General features: G+C 32.9%; 2 protein-coding genes across 5 annotated transcripts in view; one reads left to right on the forward strand and one right to left on the reverse strand.

Annotated features, from left to right (window-relative positions):
* Positions 1-491: 491 nt before the first annotated feature.
* LOC126879118 (RNA-binding protein squid) lies at positions 492-20,060 on the reverse strand. Of its 4 annotated transcripts, none has more exons than XM_050642069.1 (8): positions 19,800-20,060; positions 18,722-18,762; positions 13,081-13,355; positions 9,887-10,018; positions 6,238-6,517; positions 4,273-4,347; positions 3,502-3,647; positions 492-895 (listed from the first exon to the last, which is right to left on the reverse strand). In XM_050642069.1, exons 1-7 carry the CDS (start codon positions 19,910-19,912, stop codon positions 3,550-3,552), a joined length of 1,014 nt encoding a protein of 337 aa, XP_050498026.1. In that variant the 5' UTR covers positions 19,913-20,060; the 3' UTR covers positions 492-895; positions 3,502-3,549. The 4 variants fall into 4 exon arrangements, with proteins under 4 accessions (XP_050498026.1, XP_050498025.1, XP_050498028.1 ...); XM_050642068.1 differs by having other exon boundaries at positions 4,273-4,350; XM_050642071.1 differs by lacking the exon at positions 19,800-20,060 and adding an exon at positions 19,140-19,163 and having other exon boundaries at positions 4,273-4,350.
* Positions 20,061-24,063: 4,003 nt separating this feature from the next.
* LOC126879115 (uncharacterized) overlaps positions 24,064-25,373 on the forward strand; it is a 72,119-nt gene continuing 70,809 nt past the window's right edge. Inside the window, exon 1 of the mRNA XM_050642061.1 lies at positions 24,064-24,169. The gene's annotated coding sequence lies outside the window, so the exon portion shown is untranslated. The remainder of the gene's footprint in view (positions 24,170-25,373) is intronic.

The following is a 25,373-nucleotide window of genomic DNA, read 5'->3' on the forward strand; positions in this document are numbered from 1 at the left end:
AGCCTATATTGTCCGTCTTCATACTTCTATAAGATATTTGTAATTTTTTGTTTCAAGACGCCCATTTTCTTTTGCAGATTTTTAGTTTGCCTCGTTCATTTGTAGTTTATATTCACTAGTTTCCTTCATTTCCCATCAGTTTTTATATAGTAAATATCCGTATTTTCCTTTTGTCGGCTGTTATTGGTCTGTGAATCTATACAAATTTTGCTTCCTTTTATTTGAATATTAAAATTTTCTTAAAATGAGGTCGAGTTATACTGTATAGTAATAGAGTATATTCTGTTAATTTTCTACTGGTTAAAAGTCCATATTTAAACGGCAATTGTTTCAAAAAAACAAAGTTTTTTATCTTTGGACCAAAACATTTTTTCAGCGTTTTTTTCTCATTGTTCTACAAGGACGATAATGAAACGATGGGAAATGCTTTTGTTCTTTATTAAATATTTTCTGTACAAAATCTGGGACAATATGCATAAAAAAATCGAGAGTTACACAAAATTTATCGTTTTATTAAATTTTGTCATACAATGGAAGTACACAACGCCTCCTTTCACTCATACAAGTTATACATATAAACTTAAAAACTACGTTTACATCATACTAGAGTTAAATAAAGAAAAACATAATACAAAAAAGAGAAAATATCTTTGACTAACTCAAAACTCAATGTATCATTTATATATAAATTCATAATTTGAAGACCATCAATTTGTTTTAACATTTCCTAACCGATTTATCAAAAAGAAAATAAAAAAAAATCTCGACTGGATATAGTTGACTTTTATGTTGGACTTGTAACATAAAAATTTTGTACGTTGTCGGGTATATTTTCCAAGCGCCGCGATGAAATGGAATGATTGGAAAATTCAGTTGAGGATGAGATGACTTATTACTGAAACAAAATATAAAAAATGTTAAAATATATACATTTAAGATTTACAACAAAAATAAATAAATTCTCAGTAGATTTGACTTGCTTCCTCTATATTATATCTTATCACGAAGACCACTGCAAAGACACAATGATTAACCCGGGAGCAGTCGCGCCGTTAGAAAAAATCTCAACATTTTTTCTTTTGCTGAATAACTTGTGCCTCGAGGAAGTTTGTAGGTATTTTTATTTCATTTTTTTAAATTTTTATTTGTGGAATTTATGGCTTTGGTGAGAACCAATTAGCTTTAAAATTGTTAGGAAGATTTCAGGTTAAGGACAAACTCATTCAAAAGGTGGATAGATATACATACAGTGGAACCTCGATTATCCGTCATTGCATCGGACCAAGGGTATGACGGATAATCGAAAAGACGGTTAACAGAACATTAAAAAAAATTCATAGTATTATGGTGACACACAGATATTGACTAATAATAAGTGTGTCGATAGATATCAAACTCGCATAAGTCCAGTATTGCTCATTTAAGATATTATTTATTTCTTAAATTCAGTAAGAAATTTTAATTCTTTTCGTGTATATCAATACTACCTAAGTCCTCGGCTTCTTAAAGAAATTATGCGCAGAAGTTGATAGAGTTTATCAATCCAACCTAAGTTACACGCACGTTTCAAATCATACGCACAGAAAAACCTCATTATCTCAAAAACGTTTATTCGTGACTTAGGCGTTTTTGATATGTATCGACACAAGTATTATTGTGCTGCGCGTTTTATTTTCGGCTTGCGATTCTAAAAATAAAGCTCTAAAAGCAGGGTATCATTATCATTACCCATTTATATTGTTAATCCAGAGCCCTGAATAAGAACAAAAATTATACATAAAAATGCGGTGGTGGTAAACTGCACGTAATTTCGTTTGGCTTATCGCAATGCTTAAACAAAATGAATTGATGACTAAATTTTTACTTATGTATACAATATAACTTATGTATGGACACTGACGGCTAACAGAGGTGACAGTTAATAGAGAGACGGATGATAAGAGGTTCCACTGTACTTGGGAACAATCGAACTCAAAAACAATGATTATACACAGGAGATCAAATCACATATAGGAAAAGTCCTATCAACATTCAATATATGAGAAAAATATTTTGCAGCAATCATAATCAGAGTCAACAACTCAAGTGTGAATATCGAGGTGTTATGTATTTTCTGTGTTTTTATTTTCAGTAATAATTATTGAGAATTAAATGATTTATGCGCCATTTACTGGCACTATGAAAATAAAAACATAGCTCCACTGCTGCAGTGATTGGTACTAATAGAGATTCTGAAACATTGTACCAATTGTTTTCAAAATTTGCATGAGCTTTATTATAAAAAGAAGTACATGTAAAGCAATTTTCATAAAAAATATTTAGAATTAAACCATTTATGCGCCATCTACTGGCACCATGAAAATAAAAAACAGCTCCACTGCTGCAGTGATTTTTACTAATAGAGATTCTGAAACAGAATGTCCCGAGTGATTATTGAAATGTAAGTTATTTCCTATTCCATCAACTAGGATTTTTGAAAAATATTAAATTTGGACAAATGAAAAGTGTTGAATTTTTTTTTAAATTAGCTAAAACGTTTTCAGTTTCAAAAACCTCCAAATTGACATTTTTTATCTGAGCAAAAAACCCCTAGTTGATGGTACATACAGTAGAACTCCAATTATCCGGATTAATTGGGACCGGACCCGATCCGGATAATTGGATTTTTCTCGAAACAGGCCTTTCCCAGTAAAGAAACGTAATTACAGCAAAACACAATGGAGAACATATACGGTATTTATTATGAAAAACAATACAGTATACACAACAATATGTAAATGACAAAGTTTACATTACATACTATTGACACACAATACTTAATCACAGTAAAATGTATTATTTTTTTAAAAACTTGATTTTTTCTTTTTCTCAATCTGATCCGGATAATTGGCGATCCGGGTAATTGAGTTCTACTGTATAGAAAATAGCTTATATTTCAATAATAACTTTGAAATTTTATGTTTAAGGATCTCTATTAGTCCCAATTGCAGCAGTGGAGCTACATTTTTATTTTCGGTGCTATTTATGGTGCCAGTAGATAGGATAGCACCGTAACAAGGAGGAGATATAAATACAATCAAGTTGCAGTGTCTGGATCTTGTCATGAGAGTTATGCACTGCAGCAGACCATTATACAGACAAACATATTGGACAGAAGAAGCATAGGGCAACAACATAATATCCTGGCAAAATAGAGACAATGATACAAGTTAGGTCTATTGAGCTGTTTAGGGCAACAGTATAAAAGATCTGAATGACAGCCAAATTTCTTAAAGGAGACAACACTTAACCCATTCACTGCCAATCACACACCAGCAAGTATGATTACTTCAGTCAGGTGCCGTTTAAACAGCTTCTAGCAGAGTTCCATCCTCTTTGATAAGCAGCAAATGGGTTAAAGAAGAAGTGTTCTTAGCACAAATGGTACAAATCGAATGTACCAAATGGACATTTTCGGTATATGAAACAAATATGGAAACAGTGTAATAATGTAAAACTTACCGGAAAATGTTTGAATCACGAACTATTCTCTTATGATATTAACCAGCCTCACTTCTGATAGGGTTGGAACCTTTGGTTGCGTTGACCAGCTCCTCTTTGTTTGGGGCCTCCGCCAGCACCACCAGATTGGTATCCGCCGGCTCCACCTGAAAAGGAAGAGCAGTATAAAAATTTTAATATTATAGCAATCCTACTCACTAATTGCTCTTTTGTCAACTCAAAAACATTTCGTTCGTTTTCGCCACCTGCGTTGTTTTGGCCACTCTTCAATGTGGTTACTTTTTTCGATCGCATACTTTTTTTTTAAACTTTTTTTTTGTTTCACTTTTTGGAGCAAGCTGCAATCAAATCAAACAATTCGGACGCAAACAGTTTAGTAAGAAACAATGCTGTTTTCTTGTATTGTGGAAATGTTCCAAAGTTTTAAGAACGCAGGTTACGATTCGACCTTTCCAAACGAAAAAACAAAAAAATTGAAGACTAAACTTAAAAGTTAACTCTTAAAATATTACTTGGAGTGGCAGAGTCTCATTTAGATACCATTTGTTTTTGAACAATTAAAACAATAAAATTACTACTTGAGTTGATTTGATTATGTATTGGGACAAGAGGTGTACAGCCAACAAAAAAAAGTCCCAAATTGAAGCTCTTAAAATGAAATCTGGAAACTAATGTTTACATTGTTTTGAGACATCCACCAATACAAGCTTTTACAGAAAACTAAATTTAAGAAGAAAAAAGTTTAAAATTCTAGAACACCACCACAAGTACCTTTTCCACGAGTGTTAACATTGCGTCCGGTTCCGCCACCACCACCATATCCTCCGTCATAACCATATCCCTGGTCTGCTTTTTGGTATAGAACAGATTTTATTAGAATTGTTCAATCAAAGCATATTAAAAAACGCTTAAAAACAAGTTCAACCGATTTTAGTTCATAAGCAGGATTGCATCTTTTCAATATTTTTTATATGCCAGAACAGACAATAGTGAGTAGTTATCTTAGCACTATTTATTCCCATACAGTTTAAAATACTATTACTATAAATTGGACTTCCGGTATTGGATACTATGCAGACTTATAATATTCAAAAATTAAAAATAAATAAATAAATACATGAATAGTAGAAATGAGCAAAAACTGAAATGAAGGTATGTATCTACATTATCAACAACACAATTAAGGCCGATGTCACATTATGCGTTTTGACCGGATGCGTTTCCGCCGCATCCGGTGAAAACGCATAGTGTGACAGATCGGTCCGGTTGCGTTGGAAACGGATGCGTTTTGAGTCATCGGTACGCGCTTACAAACTGCACCAGACAAAACACATAGTGTGACAGGTCGGTCCAGTTGCGTTGGAAACAGATGTGTTTTCACCGCATCCGGTCAAAACGCATAATATGGCATCGGCCCAAGGTATATCTCAAAATTATTTCATTACAAATATCATGGGTGTGGTGCAACAACTCACCAAGTCAAAATTTACATGTTTTGAGATCTTTACATATTTTACTAAGGCCCGGTCTTTCCACCTATTATCAGGAAGTTTATCTGACACATTAGCATGTAATCCTCCTGATAAAGTTATCCGGATGTGAAAAGACCAGGCCTTAATAAAATATGTAAAGATCTCAAAACATGTAAATTTTGACTTGATTGTTGCACAAAGCCTACGATATAAACTTGGTGGAAAAGACAAATGTATACCAAAAAGAAATGCAAAATATTAAACAATAAAAAGAAACAAAAAAAAAAGGTATACATACTCAATTATTGTCTGTTCCTAATGGTTTTGTGTGCTTCAAAATTTAAAAGCTCTTTCAAAGCTGAATTTTACACATCAAATATCATTTTCAAATAATCTTGTGAATATTAATTTCAACAATGCAATTTGCACTCAATATATTAAATGCCATTATCTGATGGGGACAGATCAATGAAAAATTAGCAGAGTAACTGAAAAATCAATGTGAATACTTATATTTACACTCGATGCAGAATAGTTTTGTCAAAATAAAAAAAAAGGTTGAAACTTATGGATCAGAGAGACAAAATGTTCAGTTCACCAATTTATTTAGTTATTGATATCAATAAAAGCTGCATCCGTAAATTTACCCTTCTAAAAAAAATCACGTTTAAGGAATGACAATTTAAAAATGATATTGATGTGTATTTGGTGGGTACAGGAAGAAAAAGAGAAAAAATTAATTATTGAGGGAATGTAGAATTTCAACAAATGCTTTATTTCAAGCTCTAGATATTTTCACAATGTATCTTCTTCCATACTATTAAATATATGTATAAAGGTCAACATATAATTTATGTATAGGAACAGAACAACTGTCGACTTAGTGTAAATATGTCCTTAAATAATAAAAAAAATATTTCAAGACCACATAGTCTCTAGTGTGAATATCACACTTGTTATATATGACCTTCCTGTGTGTAGAACTAAGAATGGGTTAGCTGTAGGAAACTGAAAAATACCAACAGTTATGCCGTCGAAAATTAAAATTTAACAAGGTATTGTAGAACAACCAGGTTTACAATTTATAAAATGTATTTGGCCAAAAATAACGTTTTTGTATAGTTGGTAACAAGTTTCCTACAGCCAACCCTGACACAGTTATCACTTGACATATACACCGAGCTTACAAGGCACCACTCGAGATATTAACAACATCTCGGTTGGGAGTAAAAAGTTTATTAATGTGTCCTGTGGGTGTATTTACCGTAGTTACCGCCGCCATAGTTTGAGTAATCATAACCTCCATAACCCCCATAGCCACTGCCGTAGTAGTCATAACCTTGGCTGTAGCCATCATAGCCGTATCCTTGGCCATAACCGTAGCCACCATAGGCTTGGTTCCAGTTTCCTTGGTTTCCGTAGCCGCCTCGGCCACCGCGACCTCCCCTCATTGGACCGCCTCTGCCTCCGCCTCGCATACCGCGCATGCCCATCATGGGGCCGCCCATTTGGTCTGGTTTGGGTGTGGCTTTCTTTACATCGACCTAGAAGTGAAACAGGAAGTCAACAAAAGCAAAATCATCAAGTATTGTATACAATTTTTCATTCATAGGTCAGGAGTGGTAAGTGTCTTCAATAATAGTCAGTAGCAGAACTGACAATGTCAGTCATCATGTTATTATTTTACTGGTTTTACAAACTAGTATGTGCAACATAGAAAACCAGTAGTTTCCGTTTTCAAAGATAGCTGTTCAAGAAAATTGACGTGTTGAGATCAAATGATCAGTTATTAACTTTTTTCAATTTTCAGAATTCACAAACATGCAATAATTAAAACAAAGAAATAACCATCGGCTGCATGCAAGGGTGGCACAACTCAAAACTAAAAAAGTTTAGAGAACAAAAGTTTAAAATTCATAAATTTATAATACTTTATGATCACTTGTCTAAAATTTGTCAGTTTTAAGTTGTGCCACTCTTCATGTAGCTGAGGAAATGAAAAATATACAAACACATCAACAAAGATTTCGACCCAAAAGAATAAAATAAAAATTTGAAGAGACTTTTAAGAGATATTGCATGTTACAACTCATTTCTTACTGCAATATAGATGGAAAGAGGACTATACTATAATCACAATAAAGATTCATTAGAAATAAAACAAACCAAGACCCATTGAATTATACAAGAAGCACTCCCAAATCATAATTTACAATGTACATGTAAGAAATTTGATATTCCATTTGAATACATAAAGCTCACTGGTAGGCTCTCCTCAAATTAACGTTTTTAATTAAAAACAAAGTATGACTGTACAGGGCAATACCTTTGTTTATATAGGGAGATAGTGCGTCAGCCAATAAGTAAATATGTTTGATTCAAATTGAAACAGTCACCAGATGTCCCCACAATTTCTGTCAGGGCCACAATGTCAAAATGCACGACACCAAGTTGAATATGATTCTATTCGTAAACACCCGAACTCTCATACATATTAAGAAAAATAAATATACAGTGATGAGCATGCTAATAACCGGCAAAATAACGCAAAAGATAGAGAACCTAATACATTGCGAAACAAAAAGAGATGAAACTAGTGGAGGTGGAAATTATCGTTAACTTAATAATTAACATTACATTACATAGTTTCCCACCTTTAGACATCCGTGACATGAGTATTTTATAAAATTCTGTCACAGTGACAGTTGTCATACTGATGAGGTGGAAAACTGGGTAATGTACTGTTAATTTTTACATGTAGAACGATAATTTCCACCTTCACTAGTTTCATCACCTTCTGTTTCTCAATGTATTATGTTTTCCATCTTTTGCGTTATTTTGCCGGTCATTAGCATGCTTATCACTGTATAGAAGAGTATATTTAGAAATTTAATTAATGATGTCATGCCACTTATACACTATATTTATATATAATAGCATGACATCATTAATTCAATATCTAAATATATTCTTCCATATATATTTGTTTCTTATATGTATGCGAGTTGGGGTGTTATGAATAGGACCGTATCCAACTTGGTGTCTATGCATTTTGACGTTGCTACCCTGATAGAAATTATTGTGGGAACATCTGGTGACTGTCTCAATGGACGGCCGGAGTGATGACGTAGAAGTGTTCAATTTTTATTGACATATGGCATGTCAGATTTTTCCAAACCTTTCCGTTAATTTAGTGTTATTTAGTGTGGCAAATTTGTATTTTTTCAGTTTTTACAGAGAATATTTCCGTTTTTTGCAATATGTAAGTATTATTATAGTTACTACAACAATTTTACAAGGTTGTGTAAATAATAAAGCATGTTTTATATAAATAGCAATAAAATGTATGTATGGGTGAAGTAAGGTTAGAATTTATTTGATTTTTAGAAATTTTAGATTTTATATTTTATTTTAGATTTTATATTTTATTTTAGATTTTATACTAATTAAAAAGTCTTGAGATTCGGTAAAACCTTACTTTTCAACGTGTTTATAATCTTTGTTTGGAAAGTGATCATAACATAACTGAATATGGCCATGACGTCACACTCCGGCCGTCTATTTGAATCGAACTACGAATCCCTACATAAACAATGGCAATACTCTATTTAACACTAAACTGAAAGGTTTAGTGTTATCCCTTAGTTACAACCCCTAACTTTAATTTTTTTTAATAGCACCCTGTATATTTTTTATAGTTTTGGATGTGGTCTTCTATCGCCTATTCAACACATTTTTTGAAAATAAAATCAGTTCGTAAATAACCAAGAAAATATCAGTTTAGTTTTGTTAATTATGTGTCCCAGACTAATTTATCAAGGCTATATTTCATAAACGAAGAGATTTTCGAATGGGACAAAAACTGATCTATTACATTTAAAGACCATACAGAAGAAAGGCAAATTTTTTATTATTTTTGGTTCAGAGCAGCAATATGTAGGTTTATAGTAGTAGTTTTATGTGAGTCATTCAAACATGGGAAAAAGACAAATCCTCATAGCTTAAAACATGTTATAAAATTCTTCGTACAGGGAAGAAAGGAGAATGGTTTCAATTTCAAATTCAATTTTCTCGAATTAACCTCTTTGTGACATTTCGCCTTTCTTGGCGTAGAAAAAAAACATCCCCTAAATATGCATCCCTTAGTTACAATCCCTAACTTTATTTTTTTTAAATAGCACCCTGTAAGTTAGGGTGAATATTTAGGGGATGAATTTTTTCTACACCATATGAAAGTATTACAAATGGAATAGATCAGTTTTTAAGAAATATAGCCTGGATAAATTAGTCTGGGACACATAATTTATCAAAAATAAACTGATAGTTTCTAGGTTATTTACGAACAGATTTTATTTTCAAAAAATGTGTTGAATAGAGGATCAAAGACCACATCTAATAAAAAATATACAGGGTGCTATTAAAAAAATTAAAGTTAGGGGTTGTAACTAAGGGATGATTTTTTTCTACGTCATATTAAAGTGTATTACAAGTAGAATATATATCACCTTTTGTCCCATTCGAAAATCTCTATTCGTTTCAAGAGATATAGCGTGGGTAAATTAGTCTGGGATATCCTGTATAGAAAATGTGTAAAAATTATGGAATCATATGGGCTAAAATAAAGTGGACACTTAATTTATTTTGTCATTGAAAAAAATACTCATTGACAGAACATTAAAAATAATGGTCCTTCACTCGTAATCTAAGAATTTCAGACAAACAAAAAAGAAATGTATCCTCAACTTTCGGCACAGACTAAAATTACTAAAAAATCTTGCCTGTTTCCTAGCGGGCTACACAATCTTCCCCTTTTATAGTAATATACTGGCACTCTGAAAAGGTATTTGTACCTGAACGAGCGTGGCGTCGGGGTGTTCAAAAGATACAATAAATAATATTTGCATCATAATTACCTCTTTGTCTTTAATGGTTTGTTTGGGTTGCTTGAGTAACTCATTCACTACTTGTTCAGATTCAAATGTGATGAAGCAGAATCCTTTCCTTTGGTTCTTTTGCTTGTCAAATGGCATTTCAATATCAATGATCTAAAAGAAAAAAGTATTTACTATACAAACTATACTAAAATCACAAAGATGCACTAGAAAATAACAGATACATTAAATGTTACAAGGAGCACTCCCAAATCATGATTACAATGTATGTACAGTTCACCAAATATAGCTGAAAGTGTGAAATTCCCATTGCTTGCGCTAACAATGAAGTGAGAATGCACATACAAACGGTCTGGACCATCAGTGCGAGGTCTGTCCTTTCGACGAATGCGCATCTTGATCGTCAAGCGTTTTCAGACTTTCAGCTATTGGGACCGTGCAAGTTCGGCAAAGCGACCCCTATTTCTACGCTCTATACTAAAATTCGCACTTTTAATTATATTGGCCAATTATATTAGTCCTGGTTACTGGATAATTGTCAAGGCCATAGTCCAAAAAAATAATAAGAAGAAAAAATAAGATTCAGGTTATGTTATGAAAACGTCAACAATTGTATGTAGTAAATAAAATTAGTTATTAAAAGGCAGTACTGCAAGCAAAATAAAATTAATTAAATTTACTTTTATATAATAATTGCATATCATATCAATATTGTGGAGCAATATATAATTTTTCTGCTTCATTGACAGAAGGTATGAAATATAGGTCAATTTGACAATTTCAATTGGCAATATGAATTATTTAAGATAGTTGCAATATTTCTCCGCGACTCGCGCAGGGTCGTTTCTCGTTTCCCCTTCCAAGTACTTGCACACCGCGAATACAGTGAAACCTCGATTATCCGTCACCTCTGTTAACCGTCAGGGTCCATATATAACTATAAGTTATATTGTACTTATAAGTTATATTGTATACATAAGTAAAAATTTGGTCAATTCATTTTGTTTGAGCATTGCGATGATCCAAATGAAATTCATTGAAATGTACACGTGCAGTTATGCCACCACCACATTTTATGTAAATAATTGTTGTCCTTATTCAGGGCTCTGAATTAAATTGTAATTGTAGTGTAACAGTAAATGCATCAAAATCTTTGGGCTTTATCATTCGCAACTGTCTGAGACTATCTGTAGGGGCTTTAAGAACGGTATATTATGCTTTGGTTGTATCTGAAGTGGAATATGCATCTATTGTATGGTCTCCACAATACCAAGCTCATTCTACTACGTTGGAGAGATTGCAGAATAAATTTTTGAGATATTGTGCATACAAACTAAACATACGCATTACTAATCATGATTATACCTATATTTTAAAAACACTCAACATGAATTTATTAAAAACTCAACGAGATAACTCTGATTTGGTATTTGTGTTTAAATTAATAAATGGTTTAATTTGTTGTTCTGAACTTCTCCAATCTATTAATTTATACGTTCCCTCCAGAAGTCTCAGACATGTTGATTTGTTTTATATACCTTTTCATCGGACAAACTATGGTATGCATTCGCCCATTGAGCGAACACTAAAAATTATAAACGAGAATAACTTAGAAATGTTTGGTGTCTCCTTGGCTGGTTTTAAGAATCGGATTAAAAGAGCTTGACAGGTACTTTTTGTTTATTTGAACTGATTTGTGTAATAGATGTAATATGTGTAATGGATAACTATTAATATTTCGTTTTTGTTTAATAAATATGTAATTAAGATTTATTTTACTCTAGTTTAGTAGATATTACAGAGATTGATTTTATACTGTATGTGTTGTAATGGGGGTAATCCCGTAAATAAATAAATAAATAAATCAATTTTAATTTATATAAGTAATGATAAATGATACCATCCTTTTAGAGTTCTATTTTTAAAATCACAAGCCGAAAATAAAATCGCAAGCCGAAAATAAAAACGCAAGCCGAAAATAAAAACGCACAGCACAATAATTATTATTATTGTCAATATCTGTGTGTCACCATAATTCAGTGTGTCACCATAACACTATGAATTTTTATTTTTTTAAATGTTCTGTTAACCGTCTTTTCGATTATCCGTCATACCCTTGGTCCGGTGCCCTGATGAATAATCGAGGTTCCACTATATTTGGTGAACTGTATATACATTGTAAATCCCAAATCATGATTTATAAGTTATACATTGTAAAATCATGATTTGGGAGTGCTAACATTCAATGTGTCTTGGTTTGTTTATTTTTAGTGCATCTTTATTGTTATTTTAGTAGAAGTAATATGCATTAAATTTTCTTGTATAATTAATTGATTTTAATATTTACATATCGTCAACTACAAGCAAGAGTGGCCACAACTCAAAACTGAAAAAGATTGACAAGTGATTAGGTTGTCAAGAATTTTATTATTATTCTAGTATTCTTTTTCTCATGATCATCTTTCAGTGCGTCACAGTTTTTCGATTTCTTTTTAACGCATTAAATTGTATGTGATAGAAAAAAACGCACGTCAGTGATTACATTTTGTCGGCGACATTTACAACATTTATTCTAGTTGTCGATAGATGGCGCCATAATAAATTTTTTTTTAATTAGATAATACTATTACAACTATAATCTGTATAATTTAAAGACTATACAAATCGAAGAAAATACAATTTTATAAATGCAAGAAACACATTTGATTTGTTTTTATTCCAAATTAAAAATAAAATGTGACAACTGTCAGATTTAACTAAAATGTCATTTCAGAATAAATGTCATAAATGTGTATTATCACTGACTTACCCTTTTTCCTATCATTTGTTACTCACTGAAAAATGCTCATGAAAAGGACAATATAAGGACTGTTACAAAAAATTGATTTTCAATAAAAATCCTATATTAAATAAAATAAATTTAATAAAATTAATAATATTCAAACTTACAACTTTTTTGAGCTGTACCACTGTTGCATGCAGCAGACGACATAGGTATTGTATTTATGAAGTAGAAAATTCAAATATAGAAACATTCAATATTGTTTCCTCAACTTTCGGCACAAGCAAAATTATAAGAAAATGTTTGCCTGTTTCCTAGCGGGATATGATATTCCCCTTTCGTAATATATACTGGCACTCTATTTTAGACACAAAAATCTAACCGAGCGTGGCGTCGGGGTATGAAACTGTTTATGACAAATATACGAACTTACCGATCCAAATTGTGAGAAATAGTTCTTGATGTCATCATCACTCAATTCAGAGGTGAGACCACCTACAAATATTTTTCCATGCCTCGCTTTGGCTTTTTTGGGGTCAACTTTTTTGCCATTAATGACATGGTCACCTGCAGCTACAACTTTGTCAATAGCTTCTGTTGTGGTAAATACTATGAATGCAAATCCCCTTGATCTACCAGTGTTGGGATCTGTCTTTACATTTATACTTTCGATTTCGCCATATTGGCCAAAATGTTCTCGTAACTCCCCTAAAAAGTTGAAAAGATCATGTAATACATGTTAACAATGGAATTATTTTGTTTAAATATCAGAAGCATCAGAAGTGGTAAGTGTCCTCAACTGTAATCAGTAGCAGAACTGACTATTGTCAGCATCATGTGAAGTACATTAACAGGTTGACTGCCACAAAAAAAAGTTTAAAAAAGTCCATGGTGCCAAGTTAAAAAAAGTGCATCTGACAACCAACTGAAATATTCTGCCAAATTCTATTCAATATTCATATTCTGTCTAAATGAAAACTGATATGTATATGCGACGACTGTATGCCACAGCGGTCGAATACTGCAATAAATCCGCTTCTCTGTACAACCTCTGGCAAAACAGGAACTATATCATAGACCGTCTCAAATCGGTCGTATACAACCACCTGGCAGTCAACCTGTTAAAAAAAAATTACAAACAAGTTATTTATTTTACAGGAACGATAAAATCTCATGCAAGTTAAGGTACAATCTCAGAAGTTGAGTTTAGTTGATCAAAAGTTGAAAGCAAATTATTGTTCACATAGTTCAATTAAAATTGAATCAATGGGTCAATCTAAAAATGAAATCGAATGTCATTGTGCTGAATGTGTACAGATTTTTGCAGTTAAAAAACTGCCCACACATAGATGATTTTGGGGCAAAGCAATTGATTCTATGACGAAATAGATTGGGAGTATCAGAAACATTGCGCAAGGGGCTAGCATTAAAGGATAGAAAGTATAAAAACTATAGAATACAAGAAAAATTCAATGAGCTGCTGTCAAAAAGCTTAGGATGCCATAAAAAGATATAGGATTCCACCAGAACTATCACCAGACTCACTCTTTAACAAGAACTGAAATGGCAGACTAATTACCTCGTTATATCAGACAACAATAATCAGCCCTGCGAGAATGACCAAGTTATCTTTTAACAAAGTTATCCTGTAGTTAAGTTATAATCCTCAAATTAATGTGATGTATCATATTTAACGTAACTACTTGCATTATTTCTTGACAGTTCTTAGAGTTATCTAATATATTAACTGTCACTTTATAACGCGACGTTAAACCTCAAGTTATGAGAGAACCGAGTAGTTATGTTAAGGATTGTAAGGTTAGGTTTTGGTTTTGTTGTTTTTAGATAGAAATCAAGTGAATATTTAACGTAGAATGCTGCTTCAGGTTGTTCCAGGACCTTGTGCGGCATTTTATTATTCTAATAAAATAATATCAAATATAAAACAGCACAAAATTATCAAAAACCTAGAGCTAAGATAACAATTAAAAACACTTAGGTAAAAATTAAATTAAATAATAGAAGGGTAATGCACTTTAAAAATTATACAAAAATCAAATCCAAGGGTTTTTTACGATTCACCACTGAACCACACCAAACAGCTGTTCGGTCATCGGTAACTGGTGGGTAGGTACATTGACTTCTTGCGATTCTCTTTCTCGCTCCAACTTGTACTGATTCTACGTAAGGTTCTCTTTTTAGACCACTTAATATTTTCTTCCTGGTATATGTCTAAGAAATAACTCATCTCATAACAGTGGATGATCCATCACACAGAATTTAAATTTTATAGTTATGGAGATACATAGTTATAAGGCAAACTTTAAAAATAACTTCAGTAATTCATCACAGGGCTGAATATTGAAATGTTTTGATGCCTCTTGCATAGTTTATTAAGTGTCAATGGTCAACCTGAGCAATGAAACTTTGTACCATTGTAAATTGTAACTTTCCTACAATATGTAGGTATTCAGTCGATAGATAAAAAGGAAGAAGTTTATTGCAGGCGGTGTTTATTACGCCACTGGCCTCGATAATAACACAGATGTTGGGAATTTCTATATACAGTAGAGCGTCGATTATCCGAACTAATTGGGAGACAGGGGTGTTCGGAAAATCGATTTTTTTGGATAATCAAACTGTATTGATATAGCAATATCTACTATTTATCCATAGGCGAATGAAAGCCTTATTTACATATATCTTTACATACATACATGTATATCTTTAGTGACAAATGAAATTAAACAAAAAGTGCTGTATTTGCAACCAAATAGAAGATTTTTTAATCATCTTCTGCCGAAGCAATCCTACACGTTTACGAGCGGCTGGATTACGTGTTTTTCAACTCTGTGCTGTGTCTGGCAAAGTATTTCAGAATGGATTAAAAAATATGAAATTTGATTTTCGGTGTCAGTTTGGCACCACAAACTATATGCAACCCTGGGATCTTCTTATAAAACAGCACCATCTAAATCTGTGTTTAAGGCAAGTTTTTTTGTATGACGATATGCGGATCCATCAGAAGAATTAAGCCGGAACATAAAGTTACTATGTCCTTCTGTTGTTTTTTTTTTCGGCTTACTAGCCTACCAACTTTATTTTTTATAGAAAGGACACTACGCTTACATTTAGACATTTTCAATTGAGTTTCTACAGAACAAGTCGGGAGTCCGGATAAGCTGTCGTTCCGACGTTCAGATAATCGACGCTCTACTGTACAAGCAGTTGGGTTATTTATTTATTTTCCTTGTTATAGGTCAATAAGAATCTCATGTGACATCTAGCATACCTTGTTATAAGCAAAACCTTCAATATCTGTGCTCGTTATGAGTCCACTGTATATCAAAAACTAAATTTATGGTCATCAGCAAAAATAAAATTAGAGACGCCCAACTGCTTATCAAGAATACACCAGTGGACTGAGTAAAGTATACCTATCATGGAACAATAGTAAACTAACAATGGGATCACTCACAAGAAATAAAATGTAGAATAGAGAAGGCTAGGAGTGCATTTAATAACATGGCCACTCTTTAAAAGCCACAACCTTAATCTGGAGATAAAAGTAGGGCTCATACAATACTATAGCTCATCAATATTATACCATGGAGTTGAATCCTGGACGATCACTGAAGCGATGGAGAAAAAAACGAAGCCTTCGAGATATGGCTATACAGGCGAATCCTCAAGATATCAAGGACGGACAAGATAACCAACAAGACCGTATTATGAAGAATGGGTAGAGATGTATACCATTAAAAGGAGGAAGTTAGAATATCACATAATGAGAAATGGCACTAAATATAGATTACTGAAGGTAATACACCAAGGCAAAGTATTCAGAAAGCGAGGAATTGGGAGAAGAATATCATGGTTGAAGAACCTGAGGAAATGGTTCTCCACAACAACTAATCCACAGTAGGAAAAAATGAAAGATTACCCATGAACGATCACATCATCACTTATTTTGTATTTGCAGTATTTTTCTATTAATAACCAATGTTTCTATTGTATTTAACGCATCAGTTAATAAAAGGTACTCAACTGAATCAGTGTAAACAAAAATGTTTCAAATTGTTTTTCTCATTTTTGACATTGTAATGGAGAATATATTTTTGTTGACACTGATCGAACTAAGAGCAAGATGTATGTCAAGAGCAACAAAGTACAAACTTCTACGAATTATTAGAAGAAATTTCTCCTGAACTTTCAACATAGACAATGTAATAAGAAAATTTGATACGTTTCCTAAGATGATACTCTTGTAGGGCCGGCACAGCTCAGGCAGTAGGATGTATGACTCGCATGCTGGTAGACCAGCACCGGTGAGAACAGCTAGACATTTTTAAAGGTGTGATCTAGGTCGACTCAGCCTGAATAAAATAAGTACCTTGGGAAAACCAGGGGTAATAAATAGGCAGTTAAAGCGTAAGCACTGGCCTGTTACCTTCTTTGTACACAGTAGATATAGCAGACTACCCTGCTATAATCCCAAAGCTGCTTCAGCAGTATAAAATGGGAGACTATTATTATTATACTCGTTTTGTAAAAATATATATCTAGACTACAGATATAAAAATCTAATTGAGCATGGTGTTAAGGTATCAAACATGTTCCATGAGCCACATGGTTTCACCAACCATGCATGTATGCCATTGATTATACCAAATACTATAGACTGTAATACATCCAACTCCCACAGAAATCTTGAAGCACATTGCCACTAGCGCCACTGTCTGCTTGCAGTGAAACTACGTTGTGACAACGTAAAATTTGACAAATATTCAAATTTAATTTTATAAATTTTTGAATAACAAGCTAATTTTGCAAAATTAAATTAAAATAAAAATAGCTCACACTTATATAAAAACAATAAAGCAATTTTATAAATCGTCGGTCTAAATCGCAAATTGCCTAAGTCTCAAATTGAAAATTTTACAGGAGACAAAGAAGTGTGGTTTTGCCAATGTACTATGAGGAAAATAACTTTCGTTTAGCGAAATTGCCGCGAAATAAAATAATTGTGCTTGTGGGAATTGTCAGGCGGTAGCTTTTACCGTCTACTACTAGATAAAACCAAAAAATAATTTTCGCAAAAAAATGGACTTACAACAATTTGTGATTTAGACCGACGAAATGTAAGGTTAGATTGCTCTGGTTATCACCGCAGAACGGCTAGATGGCGCTCTATTTTGCTTCCTCAAATGTAATAGTATCGTTCGCGGTACCTGTTCCGTACTTGTCCAGGATTACTTCGCATGCGCACTTTAATAAAAAGAACGCTCTTTTTTAAAGTGCGCATGCGAAGTAATCCTGGACAAGTACGGAACAGGTACCGCGAACGATACTATTGAGAAATGTCAAGAGTTGTATGTATTACAGTCCATAGTATTTGATTATACACATTAGTAATATGTGCTTTTTTTGCCCATTCAGAGTATGCCTTAGGATCAGACATCTGCATGCAACATGTGTTTAATAAATACGAATTTTAGAGCAGCATTGTTTTTCAGAGCAAGACTTATAACAACTGAACAGGTTTGCCGAATAAAGTAAGTGCCAGATTATTCGTTTTTAAAAAATCAAATAAAAAGTGTTGAATAATAATGGTAAATTTATGCATTTAAGGGCTAGTAGTACAGTTTGTATCTATGGGCCATTCCACAAACATACACCCGTTTTGGATTACTTCGACAACGAATATTTTACTGTGCAACATAAGAAGTACGGACGTAAATGGCGCTAATAATTATTCCAATAAACAGCAATGTAATTTGCAATTTACTTTCGTTCTTATTTTGCACAGTAAAATATTCATTGTCAAAGTAATCCAATATATTAGCTTATATTATACCTTTAAATGTATAAATTTACCATTATAATTTTAGCATTTTTTGTTTGATTTGTTACGAACAAATAATGTGGCCCTTACAACATTATTCGGCAGACCGAATTGTCACAGCAACAGTATTGTAACAATTGCACAATTGAGAATATAGCTGACTAATATACCTAACCTAATAGACTAGTGTTAACTAAAATTCTACATTATAAAAACAAGTAAAACTTACTATCAGTGGTTTCCCAAGACATGCCACCAACAAATAATTTTCTGAAAATAAAAAACGTGTTTTAAAATGAAGAATGGCATGATCAATTCCTATCTTTTTTAGCATATTTAATTTTTGAATCAATCAAAATTTTTACAAATGACTTTACTGAAAGTAAAAACAAATTGAACAAAATTGGATCTGCAAAAGTATCAATCAATCAAATGGAACAGCAATCTCTAAGTGATCTGAAAGTTATCGTTTTAAAACAATAAAACAAAAAAAATGGTGTGAAACAAAACTACAGCAAATTTATCATTAACTTTAAAATTGATCATTTTGATTTTATGAAATGGTTCGTGACTGAATTTGTCAAAATTAAAGTTATTGGTTCTGTTTTACTAAGTGTTGGCAGAAGAAAGTGCCCAAGGATAAATACCATGGGTCCAAGTGCTCCAATGTCCTCCTCATCTTCCCATCTTCCACTTAGCTGACTCAGCCACCTGGAGAAAAGGAACCAAGTTTAAATGGGATACGAAAAATATCCTAAATCCTGGCATCCTATCACCGGCCCGAATTTATTTTGAATCTAATTAGATTGACCCAAAATTAATGATTTTGAACAAGTTAATGAGAATTTTTTAGAATTACGGTTCCTGAAATGCAAATTTTAAAACAAGCTGTAATTTTATATAAAATGTTACTCATTCTTTAGGAAACTCTTCAACTTAGTACAACTGGATTTGAATAACGCGCCAAAAAATCAATGAGCGTCATCCGCCATTTTCTTCAAAAGCTAGTTGGGCCTGATCTTCACAAAAAATGCCAAATTATCACAAAATATCTACTAAATCAAATCAATACAATGTTATTCAAATTTCTTACGATCTAAACATACAAATTTAACGATTTAATATTACAAAGTAATTGTTATTAGTAAGATGTTTACAGATTAATAACGAGAAAAACGAGGTGCCAAACTTTATTAAATATAAATATCAATACATCGGAAATTTAATAAAACAAAATATACGACAAATAGCTACGAAATAACTAAAATTCATGTATATTTTAGAATATAAAAAAGAAAAACACTTACCTATCATCGTCACGGCCGGGCGTTTCTGCACTTCCACTATCGGCTGGAGCATCACCTGATCCATTTTGATGCTCTGCTGAGACATCTTTTGAAAAATCTTCACCGTTCTCCATTAGAACTGCCTGTGTGCCGATAAATTAAAAAACTAATATTATACTTAGCCTAAGAGCTACTAACACCTAACACGTCCTACCTTCGCTATCACAAGAAGAGAAGAGAACGATGAAGTGACGCCGGCAAGCGGTATCGCGTAGCAAATCGTTACTTCTTGCCCCACTACGTCACTACCGGTCTGCCCAGCCAATTGCGGCACGAGATTTCAAAACAGATCTACTTTTTAATGCCCCCGAATGAAGAGCCGGGTTGTTATCATCACAACACAGACATACGTCACGCAGGAATTTGTATCAGTTTGTAATCATATGAACAAAGGAGGATGCTAAACGTATGTCTAATTATTTTTCGTATGTTATACATGACGCACAACTTTCTCAAGTTCGGCAAACAGGATCAATGATCTGTAGGAAGACAGTGTCGTAGGGTTCGTAGACCTACTCAAGGTTGAATATTTTTATCGTTATAAATAATTAGATATTTTTTTGATAATTGTAGATAAGTGCCTGTATAATTGTAAAAAATAAATATAAGTATAATAGAAGTGCGATGAATATATCTACAATGTTTTAACATTTTTCACTTATCCACAAAAAAGTATGAAAGGGGTATATTATTTTATACCCATTTGTTAATATGGATAAGAGTATTTTTGATTAAAGTTGATATTAAAATAAATACTGCGTTTGTTTTATAGAAACAAAACTAGAATAATCAGATTGTTAGCCAAACTTCCACACTGTCTTCTGTCTTTACGATTTCTCATTATTCTTTTCCTGTACAATAATTTGTAGCAGCTGGTATCTTGGCCCTCTCCTCGAGACTAAGACATTGTAATATTCGTATTTTTATTTAATCAATTAATGTGGTTGCTTAGTCTATTAAATCTGAGTTAATTCTCATTATGTTCCTAATCTCTATGTTATTTATTCTATCTCTTTTTGTTACTCTGCAGCTTCTCCTTAGGAATTCAATCTCTGTTGCTCTTTTGTGTTTTTAGATTTCTTATTTATTATCCAATTTTCACACCCATACGTCAGGATACTTCTTATATATTTTTCTTTTTGTTTTTATACCTACTGATGTTATTATCCCATAGTACCGGGCTCAATTCTCGTATGCAGTCTCTCGTTTGTCCTAGTCTATTTTTTATATCTTCTTCAGTTGTTCCTTTTTTTTTAATATTATAAAACCTAACTACTTGTTTGTTCTTTTGATTGGTTTACCTTCGTTTATTTCCAGCTGTTTTAATTCTGTATTCTCCGTTCTTAGGTATAGATTCCGTTGTTTATTTCCATTCCATTCTTAGTATATTCTTGTTCAAGTTTTCTCATCATAAAGCTGAGGTCATCTTCGTCTTGTGCGGTCACTATTTGGTCGTCAGCAAACCTTAGGTTAGGTAGGTAATTCTATTGAAAAATCAATATTACTGGTAAATGGCCAGGTACTTGTATTTGTTTTACTAAGACCCGGTCTTTTCACCTCCGAATAACTAGTTATCGGGAAGTTTTGGCAGACTACATGTAAATCTGTCAGATAAACTTCCCGATAACTAGTTATTCGGAGGTGAAAAGACCGGGCCTAACACACTCAATTGTTTTATTGGCAACTATTCCATGGATTTTCACATCATTATTCCATTTAGGATTTCTCTAGAAGTAGTACCTATTGCATGGTAGTTTCCAATAACAAATTGAAAAGTATAAAGGAGAGGAGACATCATTGCCTTACGCCTTATTCAATTTTGATGTTTCCGGTGTTATAATATTGTCTATTTTTTGTGTGCTCTTTGGTGACGGTACAAGTTTCCTATGCTCCTAATATCTCGGATGTCTATTTGTGTTTGTTTGAAAATTATCATATATGTTGGTTATGTCCCACTCTTCTCTGTATAAAACTTTCTCAAAACCTACAACGCAAACTTACACATCTTTGTTTACATCCAAAAAGCATTGTATCAGCACGTTTTAAACTACATAAATAGGACCTCTCTAGTTCCCAAGCCATCGCAAAAAGTAAACTTAGATTGTTATTAACTTTTTTGTATATTCTGTTGTAGAACATGCTTAAAAAGTAATTTAAATAGCTCCATACGTAGTTCGTCTGGACCAGGAATCTTACGATTGACATTTTTAAGTGATTATATCACTTTTTTATTTGTTATTTTTTGGAAAATTTTTCGTTTCTTGGCATGAAGAAATTTTATCTTCTTTATTGTGGAAGGATTAGCAATCTATCAATCTGCAGCTTGTTTCGTTTATTTAGACAAATCGCCCTTAAAATTGCTTCGTAGAATGTATTGTCGAATATGCTGCCTCTCTTTTGTCGCTTCTGTCGAATGACCCTAAAAAGTCTTTTTAGGATTTCTTCACCATTCAGAGTATATTCACCTAACTAATTTTGGAGTGAGGAATACCCATCTGAGAGCCTGTTGAAAGAACTTTATGAAGCCTCAACATTTATGCAGACCTCCTCATGAACCTCCATTAATGATTCTCTTTTTGCCCTTTTCAGTTCCTTTTTATATTCAGTCAGAGCATTGCGATAATCGCTGCCTCACCTGATGTTTTGGTAAAATTATTTTCGTCTAACTTCTGTCCTTTGATTTGCAAGGTTGTCATTCCACCAGGGTACTTTCCTGTTGGAATTCCTCACTATCTCCGGACAGTAATCTTAGAACACGAACACGGCAACCTCTTAACATTGTTCGGCGACCATGTCTAGGTCTAATGTATGCCCTATCGTCCCTCTTATCCAGCCTAAACAATATTCCAGGTCTGCTTTATATTAGTCCTGTCGCCAGGGGGGTACAACGGCCTCCTTAATTCAGATGGACTTACTTAAGTTTTTTTATGTATTTTGACCCGTAGAACACGAATTTTTTGGGTAACAGTTGATCCGGATGTCGATAATATTGTTATATACAAAGAACTTGAGGAATCACATAACCGCGATTTTTCGCAAAACGAAACATTTTTTTTGTATTTATTGGGTGATTCTCAGCAAAAAATGAACTTACAAGTTTTTTCGTAGGATGCATAGTTTTCGAGATAAACGCGGTTGAACTTTCAAAAAATCGAAAAAGTGCAATTTTTGAACCCAAATAACTGTTGATTAAAAAATAAAATAGCAATTATGCTTACTCCATTTGAAAGTTCAAGTCAAATTCTGTCGGTTTTGATTATTTGCATTGCTAAAAATTAAGTTTTTATTTGTTAAACAAAGCCATAAACACATAGTGTTTCCCGTGCCCAATGCATGCGTTTTAATGTACGTAATCTACGTAGAAATTGTGTATGAGCGCCTACTCGTTGGATTTCAAATGAGAAATGCATTGAAAACATCATTCAATCACTATGTGTTTATAGCTTTGTTTAACAATAAAACAATTAATTTTTAGCAATGAAAGTAATCAAAACCGATAGAATTTTACTTGAACTTTTAAATGCGGTAAGCAGAATTGCTATTTCATTTTTCAATCAAAAGTTATTCGGGTTCAAAAATTTCAATTTTTCGATTTTTTGAAATTTCAACCGCGTTTATGTCGAAAACTATGCATCCTACGAAAAAACTTGTAAAAACATTTTTTGCTTAGAATGACCCAAAAAATAAAAAAAATTGTTATTTTGCGAAAAATCGATGTTATGTAATTGCTCAAGTTCTTTGTTTATAACAATCTTATCGACATCCGGATCAACTGTTACCCAAAAAATTCGTGTTCTACGGGTCAAAATACATAAAAAAACTTGAGTAAGTCCATCTGAATTAAGGAGGCCGGTGTACCCCCACTGGCGACAGGACTATATGTCTCCCAGTTTTTTTAACGAGGATTATAATAAGTTTCCTTTATGGGCTCAATGCCTGTTATTTCAAAAAAGATGTGTCGACAGTACCACACAGTACCTAGTCCATTTTTTTTTGTATACTCGTTAATACAGTTCATCCACAGAATCCTTTCGCTAAAAGTTGTTTTATGGAATTGAAGAAGTTGATTCTGACCTCCGATACGAGCCTTATCAACTGCTTGTTCCAGTTTGTTAATGATCAAGTCTGCTTGAGCCTGTTTTAGTTGAGTATCAGGATGGGGTCTGTGTTCCACTGTCATTCTGAATACTTTTTTCAAGTTGCTATATGACATAGTCTGGAGGTCTCTTTTTACCTTTGGTTTTCTTGGGGTTTGCTGTGGTCCATGGTCCATGTCCCAAGTGATGTGCCAGAGAGCTGCTGAATTCTGACGGATTTATAGCCTTTGCGCGGTAAGTGCCTGATAGAATTTCGTCCCAACTTGTGGGAACAAAGATGGATAATAAAACGATAAAAGAGAAAAGAGATCAGAAGCGGTTTCAGAAATGAGTCTTTGGAGCTTACACATTCTTCACCCCAAATAATTATTCCAGGTGTTCCGAAAGTAACTGACTTTGTGCCAGGTATCAAAAAACCTCTCTGGAGCTCAACAAAAGACGGTGAAAAGAGGGAAAAAAATGGACGAGAGAAATGTCTCTTGAGGTCTCTTTTTACATCTTCATTAAAATTAGACATCATCAGACAAATTACATCAATTAAAAAGTTTTTTGGTATGGGTATAAATACAGGGTGAGTGGGGAGGAATGTGACAAACTTTGGGACTGTATAATATACGTAAAAGTAATCAAAAATAACTCATATGTTGTTATTCGATTTTCATTTGTTTCCGAGATACGGGATGTTAAAATTTTTCTTACAAACTGACGATTTATTTATTGCTCTAAAACCGGTTGAGTTGTGCAAATTAAATTTGGTGGGTTTTAAGACATAGTTATTGCGCATGTTTTGACACACAATTAATAATTTTATATTTACCATTGGCGCGCGTACGGGTAATAGTCTGAAATTTTTTAAAGATAAAAATGGTACGCCAATGAAAATATTTCAAATTAAAAATAACTATTTTTTGAATTCTTCGTTTAATTTGTGATAAAAAATCTATCTTCCCATTTTTTCATGGGACGCTTGGTTTTCATGCAAAAAATAAAACATCTTAACGCTTACAAAGTTTTCGACTAAGTTTCTATGAATGTGTAGAAACTTATTTCGAATACATAGGTATTACTTTGGAAGCGTTAAGATATTTTATTTTTTTGCATGAAAACGAAGCGTCGTATAAAAAAATGGGAAGATAGATTTTTTATCACAAATTGAACAGGAAATTAAAAAATAATTTTTAATTTGAAATATTTCATTGGCGTACTAATTTTATTTCTTTAAAAAATTTCAGACCCTTACCCGTACGCGCGTCAATGGTGAATATAAAATTCTTAATTGTGTGCCAAAACATGCTCAATAAGCATGTCTTAAAACCCACCAAATTTCATTTGCAAACCTCAAACGGTTTTAGAACAATAAATAAATCGTCAGTTTGTAAGAAAAATTTTAACATCCCGTATCTCGGAAACAAATGAAAATCGAATCACAACATATGAG

Source organism: Diabrotica virgifera, chromosome 1 (genome assembly GCF_917563875.1).
Source record: "Diabrotica virgifera virgifera chromosome 1, PGI_DIABVI_V3a".
NCBI classification, from domain to species: Eukaryota; Metazoa; Arthropoda; class Insecta; order Coleoptera; family Chrysomelidae; genus Diabrotica; species Diabrotica virgifera.

What these genes read in the sequence shown, in the direction of transcription:
- LOC126879118 (XM_050642068.1), bottom strand. Translation starts at nt 19,912, where the DNA reads ATGGAGAACGGTGAAGATTTTTCAAAAGATGTCTCAGCAGAGCATCAA. An exon ending in AAACCATTAAAGACAAAGAG is followed by an intron (nt 6,518 to 9,886) that starts GTAATTATGATG and finishes TTTCACTTCTAG; the next exon opens with GTCGATGTAAAGAAAGCCAC. An exon ending in TGTTAACACTCGTGGAAAAG is followed by an intron (nt 3,648 to 4,272) that starts GTACTTGTGGTG and finishes CTTCCTTTTCAG; the next exon opens with GTGGAGCCGGCGGATACCAA.